Source organism: Mollisia scopiformis, assembly GCF_001500285.1.
Source record: "Mollisia scopiformis unplaced genomic scaffold LY89scaffold_12, whole genome shotgun sequence".
Taxonomy (NCBI): domain Eukaryota; kingdom Fungi; phylum Ascomycota; class Leotiomycetes; order Helotiales; family Mollisiaceae; genus Mollisia; species Mollisia scopiformis.
In genome coordinates this window covers 1,135,536-1,148,521 of record NW_017263592.1, presented here as the reverse complement: position 1 = coordinate 1,148,521, position 12,986 = coordinate 1,135,536, and the positions used below count along the sequence as shown (strand labels likewise).

At 47.7% G+C, this 12,986-nt stretch overlaps 7 protein-coding genes across 7 annotated transcripts; 2 read left to right on the top strand and 5 right to left on the bottom strand.

Annotated features, from left to right (window-relative positions):
- Window positions 1–96: 96 nt before the first annotated feature.
- On the top strand, window positions 97–1,605 carry LY89DRAFT_707443 (FAD dependent oxidoreductase; the record flags this gene model as incomplete). Its single annotated transcript, XM_018217609.1, has 3 exons — window positions 97–355; window positions 428–1,309; window positions 1,370–1,605. The coding sequence occupies 3 exons, from the start codon at window positions 97–99 to the stop codon at window positions 1,591–1,593; spliced, it is 1,365 nt and encodes a 454-aa protein (XP_018071470.1). The 3' UTR covers window positions 1,594–1,605.
- Window positions 1,606–1,661: 56 nt separating this feature from the next.
- On the bottom strand, window positions 1,662–4,378 carry LY89DRAFT_646265 (putative MFS sugar transporter). Its single transcript, XM_018211921.1, has 13 exons — window positions 4,085–4,378; window positions 3,888–4,032; window positions 3,702–3,842; window positions 3,537–3,647; window positions 3,229–3,485; window positions 2,991–3,176; window positions 2,850–2,940; window positions 2,667–2,722; window positions 2,367–2,616; window positions 2,219–2,315; window positions 2,120–2,164; window positions 1,985–2,066; window positions 1,662–1,931 (listed from the first exon to the last, which is right to left on the bottom strand). Exons 1-13 carry the CDS (start codon window positions 4,199–4,201, stop codon window positions 1,785–1,787), a joined length of 1,725 nt encoding a protein of 574 aa, XP_018071469.1. The 5' UTR covers window positions 4,202–4,378; the 3' UTR covers window positions 1,662–1,784.
- A 382-nt stretch (window positions 4,379–4,760) lies between these two features.
- LY89DRAFT_616883 (NAD(P)-binding protein) lies at window positions 4,761–5,801 on the bottom strand. Its single transcript, XM_018210778.1, has 4 exons — window positions 5,654–5,801; window positions 5,293–5,603; window positions 4,828–5,239; window positions 4,761–4,776 (listed from the first exon to the last, which is right to left on the bottom strand). Exons 1-4 carry the CDS (start codon window positions 5,757–5,759, stop codon window positions 4,769–4,771), a joined length of 837 nt encoding a protein of 278 aa, XP_018071468.1. The 5' UTR covers window positions 5,760–5,801; the 3' UTR covers window positions 4,761–4,768.
- A 609-nt stretch (window positions 5,802–6,410) lies between these two features.
- On the bottom strand, window positions 6,411–7,554 carry LY89DRAFT_685065 (gluconolactonase precursor). Its single transcript, XM_018215011.1, has 2 exons — window positions 6,800–7,554; window positions 6,411–6,751 (listed from the first exon to the last, which is right to left on the bottom strand). The coding sequence occupies exons 1-2, from the start codon at window positions 7,486–7,488 to the stop codon at window positions 6,445–6,447; spliced, it is 996 nt and encodes a 331-aa protein (XP_018071467.1). The 5' UTR covers window positions 7,489–7,554; the 3' UTR covers window positions 6,411–6,444.
- Window positions 7,555–7,965: 411 nt separating this feature from the next.
- LY89DRAFT_584927 (alpha/beta-hydrolase) lies at window positions 7,966–8,952 on the bottom strand (the record flags this gene model as incomplete). Its single annotated transcript, XM_018209298.1, has 3 exons — window positions 7,966–8,160; window positions 8,356–8,608; window positions 8,654–8,952. 3 exons carry the CDS (start codon window positions 8,950–8,952, stop codon window positions 7,966–7,968), a joined length of 747 nt encoding a protein of 248 aa, XP_018071466.1.
- Window positions 8,953–9,384: 432 nt separating this feature from the next.
- LY89DRAFT_585569 (DnaJ-domain-containing protein) lies at window positions 9,385–10,579 on the bottom strand (the record flags this gene model as incomplete). Its single annotated transcript, XM_018209329.1, has 2 exons — window positions 9,385–10,338; window positions 10,424–10,579. 2 exons carry the CDS (start codon window positions 10,577–10,579, stop codon window positions 9,385–9,387), a joined length of 1,110 nt encoding a protein of 369 aa, XP_018071465.1.
- Window positions 10,580–11,008: 429 nt separating this feature from the next.
- On the top strand, window positions 11,009–12,319 carry LY89DRAFT_718784 (uncharacterized protein; the record flags this gene model as incomplete). Its single annotated transcript, XM_018218445.1, has 2 exons — window positions 11,009–11,369; window positions 11,551–12,319. The coding sequence occupies 2 exons, from the start codon at window positions 11,009–11,011 to the stop codon at window positions 12,057–12,059; spliced, it is 870 nt and encodes a 289-aa protein (XP_018071606.1). The 3' UTR covers window positions 12,060–12,319.
- Window positions 12,320–12,986: the final 667 nt, after the last annotated feature.

Sequence of the window (12,986 nt, the reverse complement as noted above, 5' to 3'; positions counted from 1 at the left end):
CTTGACTTTACGTACTGCACCCCACCTTAGCTCTCTATCTTGCTACTTCACATCCACCACAAACTACTCCAACTCCTCCATCACAAACCCTTCACAATGACACAATCCCACCTCCCCTTCCCCGTCCCCGTCCCCAACGCAACCATCCCCTTCTGGCGTACAAACCCCCACCCCCTCGACACCCACCGCTCAACCGCCTCCCTCCCCCAAAAGACCGACATCCTCATCATCGGCGCCGGCTACGCAGGAATAAGTACCGCCTACCACCTCATCACCTCCTCCTCCTCTTCACCACCACCGTCCATCGTCCTCCTCGAAGCACGAGAAATATGTTCCGGCGCCACCGGACGCAATGGTTCGTCCCCCCTCCCCCTTTCACACACTCTCGCTTATCTCAGGGGCTGACGACGCGAGGGGTAAAAATTAGGAGGCCATCTCAGACCGAGCGTTCCGTTCCCGGAACTCATCGAGAAATATGGTATCGCAGCCTGTCTAGAGATCGTTTTATTTGAAATCGCGCATATGGACGCGATGAAATCGCTTATTGAAAAAGAAGGCATAGTGTGTGATTTCACTTTGACAGGAGGTCATACAGTGACGAAAGATCCTGCGACCGTGGAATTCATGAAAGATGTTCTGGGGCGATATATCGCTGAATGTCCTGATCTGGCGGAGGATTACACGGTTGTTGTGGGGGAGGAGGCAGAGAAGCAGAGTGGTGTTAAGGGCGTTATTGGGGATTGGCAGCACGAGGTGGCGCATTTGTGGCCGTATAAGTTGTTTGCTGGATTGTTGGAGATTTGTGTCAAGAGAGGGGTTAATTTACAGACTAATACGGCGGTTTTGAAGAGTGGGGGGAGGGATGAGGAGGGGTATTGGGGGTTTGAGACGGAGAGGGGGGACGTTAGGGCGAAGAAGGTGGTTTTTGCTACGAATGGGTATACGGCTGGTTTACTGCCGGAGTATAAGGATGTCATTGCTCCGAGGAAAGCTCTTTGTACGCATATTGTTGTCAAGCCTTCTGCCGAGGATGGTAAGGTGAAGAGGATGGGCAATGGATGGGATAGCACCTATATTATCGAGCCCCCGCTTGGTGGTTTCGATTATCTCATTCAGAGACCCGATGGTGGTGTGGTTGTGGGTGGCGCGAATCGGACGTATAAGGAGGATGGAAGTGGGTTAGGAGATTGGGATGATAGTTCTATGATCAAGCCTGCGGAGGGGTATTTTGAAGGGTACTTGGAGAGGTATTTCAGTACTTTCAAGAAGGGTGAGGATGAGGAGACAGTTGATATGGCTTGGACTGGTAGTAAGTGTTTCTTTTGACTCTGATTGTGATGAGAGGAGATGAAAGCTGACGGAGGAATAGTACAAGGTCATACGCCGGATAGTCTGCCTCACATTGGTGCGGTCCCAGGTAAAGAAGGCCAGTTCATCATTGCTGGGTTCAATGGGCATGGTATGCCAGTGATTCATTTGTCGTCCAAGGGCTTGGTGGAGATGATAGTAGAGGGAAAGAAGTTCGAGGAAACTAGGATTCCAAAGTTGTATGAGGCGACAAAGGAGAGATTGGGTGTTAAGTTTGTGCTTTGAAGAACCGAGGTGGGGGTCTAAGCTTGATTTAGCATAGAAAAGAAATGTGATTATGAAAAGTAAGAAAAGCTCTATTCTGTCTCTATCAATGCTTTCTTTCAAGCTGTACGCTATTGCAACACCTTCGCTAGATGTTCATTATCCGCGTTGCCAAGTCCTCAATTTCTTTCTTTCATCTCGCTTCCAAACTCCTACTCAACATGCTCCTCATCCACAACTTTGTCCTTGTTAATAGCGTGGATATGTTGTCCGGTCAGCTGTGCCTCAATCTGTCTCATCCTCTGCTTCTCTTCATGCGCAGCCGCATCACCAAACACAGCATCCATGTCTTCAAGAGCCTATATTACATATCAGCTCCGATTCATGGTATGTTTCAGACCAGGATATTTACCTTTCCTCTCGTTTCCGGGACGAGGAAATATACGAACACAAGGGCGATGAGAGCAAATGCGGCGAAGAAAACATATGTGCCCCTGTTCAGTGAAATAAGCGAGGGGGCTCAAGCGAGGAGGGCAACGGAGCTTACCATGTGATGGAATCTAACATATCCGGTGTTACGAGACCGATTATGCTGTTCATTTGTTACCTACTTCGAATTCTAGTTCTGGGAGAGAGAGAGGCTTACAAATTACACATCCAAGTAGTCGAAGTCGTGATCGAAATAGCTTTCGACCTGATCGCCAGATTGAAGATCTCAGAAGGTAAAACCCATCCAATGGGAGCTATACACATCAGCGCATCTCCCTTCATCTTCCACTCTGATCAGAACTTACCAAAGGAATACGAAAAATTTATATCATAAATATATATAAATGCAATCCCCGCCCAGCCAGCAGATTTATGGTTCACGAGATCATCACCATAAGCACCGATAATACCCGCTACAATGACGAGCGAAATCATCGTTCCTAATGCTCCGCACATCAAGAGGGGTCGCCGACCCACGTTGTCGATTAGAAAGAGTGCGGGGAGGGTGCTGAGGCAGTTGACGATGCCGTAGACGCCAGTTGCGAGGAGGGAGGTCTATTGTCTTGTCAGTTGAAAGTTTGATCTTCGGGTGCGTGGAGGCATACGGTGTTGCCATCAAGTCCCAGTTGGCCAAAGATAGTTGGAGCGTAGTAGATCATGGCTGTTGGATATCAGTACAATTTCAGCAATCCGCGCAATCCGCGCGATTCACGCTGACAGCGCAAAAAGCGCGTTTTGCGCAAAATTGAGTCGGATTTCAAAGTCACAAAAAAACACGGAGAACTCACCGTTACAGCCTATAAACTGCTGGAAGAACATGATGCAACAACCAATAGCCAGTCGCCTGAAACTCGACTTATTGCTAAGCAAACTCCAGTACTGTTCTGTTCATCAGCATCTGACCTAGAAATGAAGATCTGGGAACTAACCTGTATCCCTTGAAGTTTCAGCGCAGAAACATTCGGATAAGTTTCTCGAATGAATTGCTGCTCAAACGAAACCTCGGCTCGAATCTCGACGTACTCGGCGAGCAGAAGCGGATTATCGGGAGCTTGTCTCCTTAGTTTGGATAAGACGACAATAGCATCATCATCCCGGTCTTGTTTCATTAACCACTTTTTCCAATCAGCTTAATGTTCAAGATGTGCAGAATAACGACAAGCTTACGCGAGGAGACTCAGGAAAGAAAATCATCCCGATACCAAGGATAAGTCCAGGCAGGATCTGGAGAGAGAACGGAACCCGCCACGAAGCATCGCTTTGTCCTGTGCAGCCATGTGGTCCTACATCGGACCTTGGATCGAAGGTACGAGAGCCAGTTGTTCCGCCTGTATAGGGGATGTTTGGCGCACAGCGAGTTCCGCCAATATGGTTCGTTCCGTAGTCAATCCAGAAGCTGAACAGGATTCCGATCGTAATGGCCACTGGAGACGCCGGTGAGGTTGACAAGCCAAGAAAAAGGAGGGACGACTTACGTTGTTGAAGAACTACGATACCGCCTCTAATCTCGGGGAGAGAGACTTCCGCCATGTAGAGCGGTACTACCATAGTCAAGATTCCAATCGCTAGACCCGCAATGGCTCTCCCTGTCCTGACGTGAGTCTCTTGCAATAGTATCATCAGCAACTCGCTCCACTTACCGACGAAAATCATCGCAACACTGACAGCACCAGCTTGGACCGCAGAGCCAATGGTGAAGATGACGATAGCCAACATAATCGACTTCCTCCTCCCAACTCGATCCGCGATTGGGCCATTTAGGAGAGATCCAAACCAGGCAGCTGCACCATATCAACACCTATCTTCAATTTGAAAGAAAAACATACCAAGTAACAAAGTCGACACAAACCATCCCTTGAACCCACTATCGAGATATGTCCTTGGAAACGCGACGCCGAATGATTCCATGGTTAGGATACCGGATACGACGCCCTGGTCATAACCGAAGAGGAAACCGCCGAGCGAGGAGAACTGTCGTTAATTTTGTTAATGAGGAATTTTGGGCATGGGAAGAGGGAAGTACCAATGCGACGCCAAATAGGTATGGATTTGCGAGCACGATTTGGTATGTGCCTTTTTTGGGTTGATGTTCGAGAGCCGCGTCTCGAGAGAGCACGGGCGGGGTAGCGCTTGAAGCCATGGTGGGACAAGGAAACGTGAATCGATTATAGGAATCTGCAATATTTCTTCCAAAGTGCGAAGAAAGGACTTGGATGTTATTTATATGAAAACCTCATGATCCTGGGTCGGCTTAGTTTCCAAACATCTAAGTCACTAGACCTCACCTCACCCCGCTGCCCCGCGCTATTTCATTGCGTTTGGCTCACGACCCTGGAGAAGCCTTGCTCTAGTCATTTGTTCTTGGGAAGGATCTGCGAAAAAGTTGGGCGAAGGGTTTAGTCGGATTTGAAAAGTGGGAGTGTTCGGTGGACTGTGAACCGAAGCTTGGCATACTTTGGTTTTACTTCTTCGGTTCGATGCCGAGATTACTCTTTTTGATTGAAGTTGGAGGTTTCAAGGGTGTAGAATATTATGAAGAGTTAATTATGCGGAATTGGATGGGTAGAAGCATGTCCAGGGAGAAGAGAGGAGCAATACCCAAAGGAGACATTCACGGGGTGCATGGCGGGGTAAGCTGCAAAGTGGCAAACACTTCGTGAAAAGGATAAATTATGAACCTTTGAAATCTAAATTTGTCTATCTAGCACTAGCAGACTACAAGAAAGGTTAGCAAGATCTCAAGTATAATACGGAGCAATTACTCACTTCCAATAACTCCATTGACAGGGATATCAATCGATGTGGTATAGCTAGCCGCATCACTCAACAGATACACATACGCACCACCCAACTCCTGCACCTCCGCCAATCTAGGGAATCCACCATAGTACTTCAATTGTTGTTCCCAATCCGGTTGTTGCGGTACCCAATATGTCATGGCCGTGTTGACCAAACCTGGCGAGACGCTGTTGACGCGGATGCCGTATTTCGCCCACTCCATGGCTAAGGTGTGTGTCATGTTTCGTACGCCGGCTTTTGAGTCGCCGTATGGTGTTGATGGGACGCGCTTGTTGGGTTGGTAGGAGGCCATCGAGGCTGTGAAGACAATTGCGCCTTTGATGTTGTGCTTGATGAAAGCGCGCGCTGCGACTCGTGCGCAGTAGAAGGCACCGAAGAGCTGGATGCAAATGTTAGCAAATCTCTTAATCTTTTATTCAATTTTGGACGTACGTTGACGTTGAACAAAGCTTCAATCTCAGCTTGTGTAAAGTCAAGTGCCGACTTGTGGTTTGTTCGTCCTGCATTCACGACCATTCCGTGCAAAGCACCGCTCTCTTCGATAATCTTGTCCACTGCCGCCGTAACGCTGTCTTCTTTTGTTACATCTGCTTGGACAGATCCAATCTTCCCTGGGAATCTCTTGGCGCTGAGCGCGAATTCATCTCCCGGGTCAGTGATATCGATCGAGTAGACTTTCGCGGCACCGTTGACGAGACAGCATTCCGCAATACCGAGACCGATTCCTCGATTCGCTCCAGTGACTTTTCAAAATGTGAGAATAACGTCAGATAGTGGAGGTAGAGGGACTTACTGGCTATTATCTTTCCTCCTAAGGTTACTTGAGTTTGGACTTGAGGTGTGGTGGAGACAGCTTCAGGGATTGTAGTAGCCGCGGTTTCTACTGCTGATGGTGCCATCTTGAATGTAAGAATGTGATATAGAAGGAGGATTCGTCGTTCGTAATGAGAAATGTGCTATCTGAAATGAAGAAGTACAGAACTCACTTTATCGCGGAGGGTCCCCGCATCTATCTATACCTCTTCCAATCCATCTCATTTCTCGAGGCGAAGTCCGCATTTACCTCGATCGACAAGTAAACGACAGGCCGAGACCTCACTTAGTGGGGTGTCGCCGGGAAGTTTCTATCATTTGCAACGTATCATAGAGCTGTGGTCAAGCTGCATCGAATTTCACGTGGCGAGGGTGAGGCTCGAGGGTTGGACTAGATTGCGGAAAGACTATGTACTGGTTCAAATAGAGGAAATTCTCGTAAGACGAATTTCGTCTCGAGGTAGTTCAAAAGCCTATTTTCGGGTTGCAACTTACAAGGAACGTGCGTTTGAGGGTGTTGTCAAAAGTCTTGGTGGGGTTTATCCGACCCCGCTCTCCGTTCCCACCGGCGGTGACTCTCGCCTCGAGGGCAAATGCACCTCGTTTCGAGGCAATTGTGGGGGAACCCTTTTCTGATTTAGTAGTCTACCCCACAACCAAGAATTTCAGCACGAAGGCCAAGGGGCTTTAATGGAGATCACAAGAAGAATTCCAACATAAAACTCGTTCCGAAGACATCGGGTTAATTATTCGGCAAGCACAGTAGCCTGTTTATATTTCTAGCAAAGCCCCTCGGACCGACTTGGAAAGTTGGGCTTTCCACAACTTATGCTCGTTCAAGATGTAAAGCGCGCCTTCCTTGCCAAAACAGAAATTCGCTGCACCTCCCTCGATTTTGATGATGCCGAGTAACACTCCACCAGGACTCCACACATTGATCCCATCCCCACACCCACTGTACACATTTCCTTCCATATCGCATTTGATACCGTCAGGGATGCCGTCTGCAGCCATGGCGAATAGCCTTCTGTTTGTCAAGAAGGGTTGTCCGGAGTAATGTGTGACGTCAAAGGCATAGCTATGCCTATTAGCAATATCACAATGATTCAGAGAGATGTTCTCTTACATGCTTGAAGGCCTCATACCATCTGTCGTTCCATCTCCATGAATCCAGTCCGTATCAGTGATATACACGATCTCCTCATCAGGCGAAAAGCTAATACCATTCGGCCTCCCAAATCCATCCGCAATAGCCCTAATGCTTTTATTCTTGGGATCAAATCTATAAACCTGACATGGCAAATCAGGTTTCGGTCGATAGCCTTGCTCATAACCATAAATCGGATCTGTAAACCAAATGCTTCCATCCGAGTGAACGACGACATCATTCACTGAGTTGAACTGCCGTCCATAAAAGTCTGATATGAGCAATTTGCTACTGTACGGCGCTTTCCGCGACATCCAGTACAGTCCACTTGGTTTTGTCATTGAACCTTGGGAGCAGAACAGGATCCCATCCCGATAATTGATGCCACCGTTCCCCAAAGGGATATCGAGTGAGGGAATCTCCTCGCGGCTCACTTTCTTTGAGCCATCTCCTAGGGAGACTTTGGAAATCTGAATGTATGGTTCATCTTGGCGTGTAAACCGATTGCTGGTGATGAAAAGCTCGTGGGTGTCGGCGAAGAAGACCCCAGCTTCGTGTGCAAACGGATAAGCGTCGTACTCGAGGAGAAGCACGATGGAGGCGTCGGTGCCGAGGAGTTGTTGGAATGTAGGTTCGAGGGTGAGGAAGTAGGCTTTTTCGTTGGGCATTGTTAGGCATGAGAAATTGAGATGTTGAAAGTAGTGAGGTGGTGTGTAGCAAAGGTTGCGTTGGCGGGGATGAAAATGATCGGGTTTTGGCGGGGTGTGAAAGTGGGGTGGAAATTACCCCGCGGGAGCTTACTTTTGTGTTCGACTCGGGATATGAGACATTTTGTCTCTTGACTCGTCTCGACAACTCGAAAGATCTTTAGGGGTTCTTGAACAATTAAAGTTTTATTATTGAGACAATGACATTAAGTGCTGGCAGTACCGGCTTTCCATACGATAGGCTCGTCTAACTTACAACACACATGCGAAGACTTCCACCGAAGACCTCGAGGAGTCCACGTTTTCGTAATTGAGTCCATGTCTAAATCGTCGATTCTACCCTTGTTCTCATCCTTTTGGCAGCTCGTATTACTTTTCGTTATCCAGACTTTATCGTCGCCTTTCCAAATTTTCTTTCACTCGTACTTGTGAAGTACCTCAGTCCTTCATGACATCTTCAAGAAACGTGGACATGTCATCCACTCCATGTTCAGCATGTATCCAATGTCCTCCGTCTTCATACTTTTTCCAAGTTACGTTAAACCCAAGTCGTTCTAAGGTTTGATATAAACCTTCTCCCATCGCGAACGGAACCGTCTCGTCATCTCGCGAATGCGCGAGGAAGATCGGAGTCTTATTGGCTGGTTTAGAGCACAAGGACGAAGTGCTGATGCTGTCGATATCGATATCCTTACTGCCTGCAGAAGGTCCCTCGGTCTGTGCAGGAGTCTCTGCCTCGCTATTTGTCGAGATTTGTATCGCTTGTTGAGAGTTCGCGACGATCTGGTCAAACTCTATTCCCAACATGGACTGGATTTGCCGCGAGACTGTATCCTTGCTTTCTTTCTGAATTCGCTCAATAGCCTGCTGAAACGGAAGCCAGCTACACCAACCAATGAATCCTCCTAGCTCCACATCCGAAGCAAGCAGAGTGAGGACCGCGGTCGCGCAACCCTGACTGATCCCACCAAGAATGATATTCCCTACAGGAACCAATGTCGCTTCATCTTTCACTATCTCCACAATCTCCCCAATACTCTCCCTCAACCCCGGAACCATAAGTTCCTGTCTCTCCTCGGGACTCTTCAAATCCCATACATCAAACCATTGCGATATGATTTCCTACCCCTTCAACGCTTCTGTGAATGAACTGCTGCTGAATTCAAAGTCCCGCTGTGCTGAGAAGCGCAGCTTGGCAGTCGGGAAGACCCATCGGATGGAAGGAAATATTTCTGCCATTGAACGATCATCCGAGGACTTGCTATCGAAGAAGTACTGGGCGAGATCGGAGCTGAAGTCTTCGCGGCCGTGGAGGAAGATGATTGTGTGGGTGTGCGCGTCTGCTGTAGGTGAGACGATGGTGGTTGAATCGCTGGGAGAATCGTCTAAACTGTCTGCAATACATTCGTTGTGAGGACTAGCCATTTTAGAATGAATGATGCTATTGCGGTATCGAAAATTTTGTAGAAATTTTCCGAAAATCAATGTGATGAGGAATAGTGATTATCACTGATCGCGTTGTTTTCTCTCTTTTCATAGTGCCGATTCTCATTTGGACTGCTCAGCTAGCACTGCGGCCCGCGCCGCTGGATGTTCAGACTGGAGGAAACCACACCATAAACGAAGACAGTATATGAGCTGTTCACGTGAACCTTATTTTTCTGATGAGTGGGCCATCCATGCTTGTTTTTCACAGTGATGTTGCAAGTAGTTCGATCAGTACTCGCTAGAATCAGGGGCTCGCTTAGTGAAACTCAGGGGTACTGGTGGTTCTCTTATCTTCGTCTGCCATCTTCCGCACTTGCTTTCTTGAGTAGACTTCCTCTACAAAACTATCTCTTATCCTTCTCCTTCTCTTTAGACCGCTGTCTGCCCTACTCTATAGTCCTCCAAAGCTTGTTCAGCGGCTTTTTCCGCATTCTCTCGTCTCTGTTGTTCTGCCGCTTGCTCCTTCTTTCGTCGTTTCGCTTCCTGTTTCTGTTGCAACTCATTTCTCTTGCGATTTTCTTCGGCAAGCTTTAGGGCTTCTTCCACTCGTAGCTTCTCGATTGCTTCTGCCAGTTCCTCCCTCCGCATCTTCATTTCTTCTCGCTCGGCCTTCTCTCTTGCTGCCTCCCTCTGCCCCTGCTCAAATTGCTCATCCCTATCCCTTTGTGCTTCTTCTCGTGCCGCTTTTTCCTTCTCGTATCGTTCCGCTTGCTGGTGTATCTGTTGTTTGATGCGCATCACCTGTTCGATCGCAGACTTGATGATATCATCCGCCTTGTTCGCATCATAGAACTCCTGGCGCTTGGTTTCAAACAGGGTTTCGTGATCTCGTATTTCTGACCACTTCTTCTTCAGCTCTATTTCTCTGAGAGTCTTGCTATGCAATCTCTGTAATCGATCTCGTTCCTTTTGTTCCTTCTTTTCTTGTGCTTGGACGGATTTCCGGGATCGATGAGAAAAGATCCGTGCTGGCCATCTTTTGGTACCTTCATCTTTGGCGCGCTCTGCAGTCTCAGTGTCCTCGAAGCCTTGAATGGCGCTTTGCAGATCTATTATATCTCTCTTCAGCTCGAATATCTTTTCATTGAATATTGTCTGCGTTTGTGACCAGCCCGCGAAACGTTCTTGCTTTGCCCTCACTATTGCTGCAATCCTCGCAATGTCGGTTTTTGTGTCATTTGGATTTGAGTTGGTGGTACTTGACGTGCGACGTCTTTCTGTGGTGTTGGGTTGTGAAGATCTAGTCGTTTTGATTTGTGCGTAAGTGGAATCGTAATCTCGCCGTTTGCTTTCGTCTTTCAATGTCTCATACGCCTCACCCAACTAGGGTGCCACGGACCGCGTCAGCAGATGACTCTACAAGTGTGCAACTACACGCTCGGCACAGGTCTAGAAAAAATTTACGAACAAGTTGGAAAGCTTTCGTAGAGTTGTGCGTTGTGTTCCGATCAGGATGGCGCAGTAAGGCCAGCCGTTTGTACGATTTGGTGATTTCGTCTGGAGTCGCATTTTGGTCAATTTCGAGGATTGCATAGTAATCGCTAGTAGCAGTGGCTTGAGGCATGATTCGATATCCATGCTCTTGTCGTATTTTCGCTGACTATTGAGTAGAATGTTGAATGAGGCTCTGTGTGTGCTGCTGTTGCCTTGTTCCGAAGATGTTACACCAACTCAATCAACGACTGCCAATGCATGTAACCGCCGATCACCGCTCAGCCTAAGTGAATTGTCAAGTCAGAAGACACCTTGAGCTAAATGACCGACATGTTGTTTTTTCGGAACCATTTCAATATCTCCTGACATAGAGGCAATATTTAGTGTTTCCGCAAAGCCAGCTACGTATCATTGTCTCAAAGCCTCGCGAACAATCATTGGATCTCTTCAGCCACTCCTCACCAGTGGGTGCCCGAATTCGTGGCGCACGGGCCAAAAACACCAAAAATCGCGAAACGCGATTTTTGCGATTTATCTATTATCACTCTAAACACTCACTATGGCCCCAACTACACGTCGCACAAGCCGCATTACCCCTCCGCCAGGCCCTTCTAGTGGCCACGAAGCTAATACGATCAAAAAGACTAGGTTCTTCACAGCGTACGACAAAGAAATCTCATTCAAATCGCTACGCCAGATCGCAAAGGATGAAAGCACTACTGAGTCTACCGCGCGACGCTGGCTTAAGCAATGTGAAAATATGGGTATCTTAGCTTATCGATATACACGCGGGAGATCAGGCAAGCTTGGAAAGCCCTCAAAAGTCACAAAAGCTATGTGTAAGAAGCTAGTCGATCCGGCTAGAAATCCTGTCCGAAATCAGCCATACGAAGCGCAGATTGCCTATCACAAAATTCCTTGTAAGAAGCGCTAGTTACAACGCAAGCTTAAAGAGTATACTAATGGTGGTCAGTTTTATAAGTGTGTATTTGTTAAAAAGGAAATCTCGGCTAGGAATAAGGACGAACGGGTAGCTTATGCACATAAGTATAAGGACAAGACAATAGAGGACTTTTAGTCATATATTCTTTACCGATGAAGCACATATTGACCCTTCGGCACAACAAGCTCCTGGGATACTTAGAGAGCTTGGGACACGGTACGATGATGAGAATATTGTGGAGAGAGGAGAGAGGAAGGGAGTCAAGTTTTATGTGGCTGTGTGGGTCACCTGGTTTGATAAGGCTAAGAAGCTAGAGTTCTATAATGACGAAGAAGAGTACGAAGAACAACCCCCAATGCCTACTAAGCCTCGCCGGCGGCCAACGACTGAAACGCCAGAGGAATACCAAGCCAGACTTACGGATTGGGAAGCCCAGAAGCCTCACAAAGTCGACGTTAAGCCGCAGGGTAATTCCATGACTCAGAAGTACTATACAGAGCGTCTCTTGCCAGTTTATATCGATGCTATTCAAAAAGCACGTATAAGAGACCCAGGACCGTGGCTTTTTCAAGAGGATGGGGACCCCTCTTACGGCATGAGGAAAAGGGGCCTCGCGCAGCAGCTTAAGGAGAATAATTGGATTGTTAACTTAAAGCACCCTGCCTAGAGCCCTGATCTAAACCCAATCGAGGCTATCTGGAACATAATTAAGCAGAGGTTACGGCATAGGATCTTCCAATCTAAGGAGGAAATCAAGGAGGCTTTACAAGAGGAATGGAGCAAAGTAACAATGACAGAAGTACGGAAACGAATTTCCCAGATGCCTAGGCGATGCGCGCGCCTTGTTAATAATGGTGGAAAGCCTATTAAGACTGCATTATGGTAATTCAGGTGTATATAGTCTCAATTAACTGATTTCTGGCCCCCTTATAATTTTGGTGGGGATGGCCTGTGCGCCACGAATTCGGGCAATTACTGGTGCCTGATACTGTTTGCTTAGTCATGCGATAAGTCCCAACCTTGACATGGGTGTCTGCCGGAGCCGATTTGAATCCCCTCTCGTTCAGTCGCACGTGGGGGGTGGGGGTCGTTAGATCAACGCTCAACAATTTATAAATTGTTACGGATCACCTGGATCACCTGGATCACCTGACCTAATCGCCTGCCCAATCGCCCGCGACAGAGGTCAGGCCGGGAATGGTGGCGTTCCCTAGCTTTAAGCCTATTAGGGCTTAGCTCCTCACATGACATCCCTTTCCCCTGGCGTATATATATCTAGATCTTCTCCTCTTTCATTCCTCTTCTCTTCTTTACCTTTAGATTCTAAGAGATAGCCGAATCGATACTTCGTCTACGTACTGAGCTTCCCACCGTGCTGTCACATAAATCATGACTCCTAGTGGCGCTGCGCGCCCCCAAACAGCCACGCGGATTTGAACACGTCGAAATGAAGTTTTTCCAGAGGCTTGTGATTCATTTTATCGTGTTGTCACTTGCCGATGCATGTGCATACGCATGAGATCCAGTGCCCGGTCTCTATGAAACAGCTTCTGCCTGCTGCGAATTTCAAGTCCAGAAATCAATGTTTGCTTCA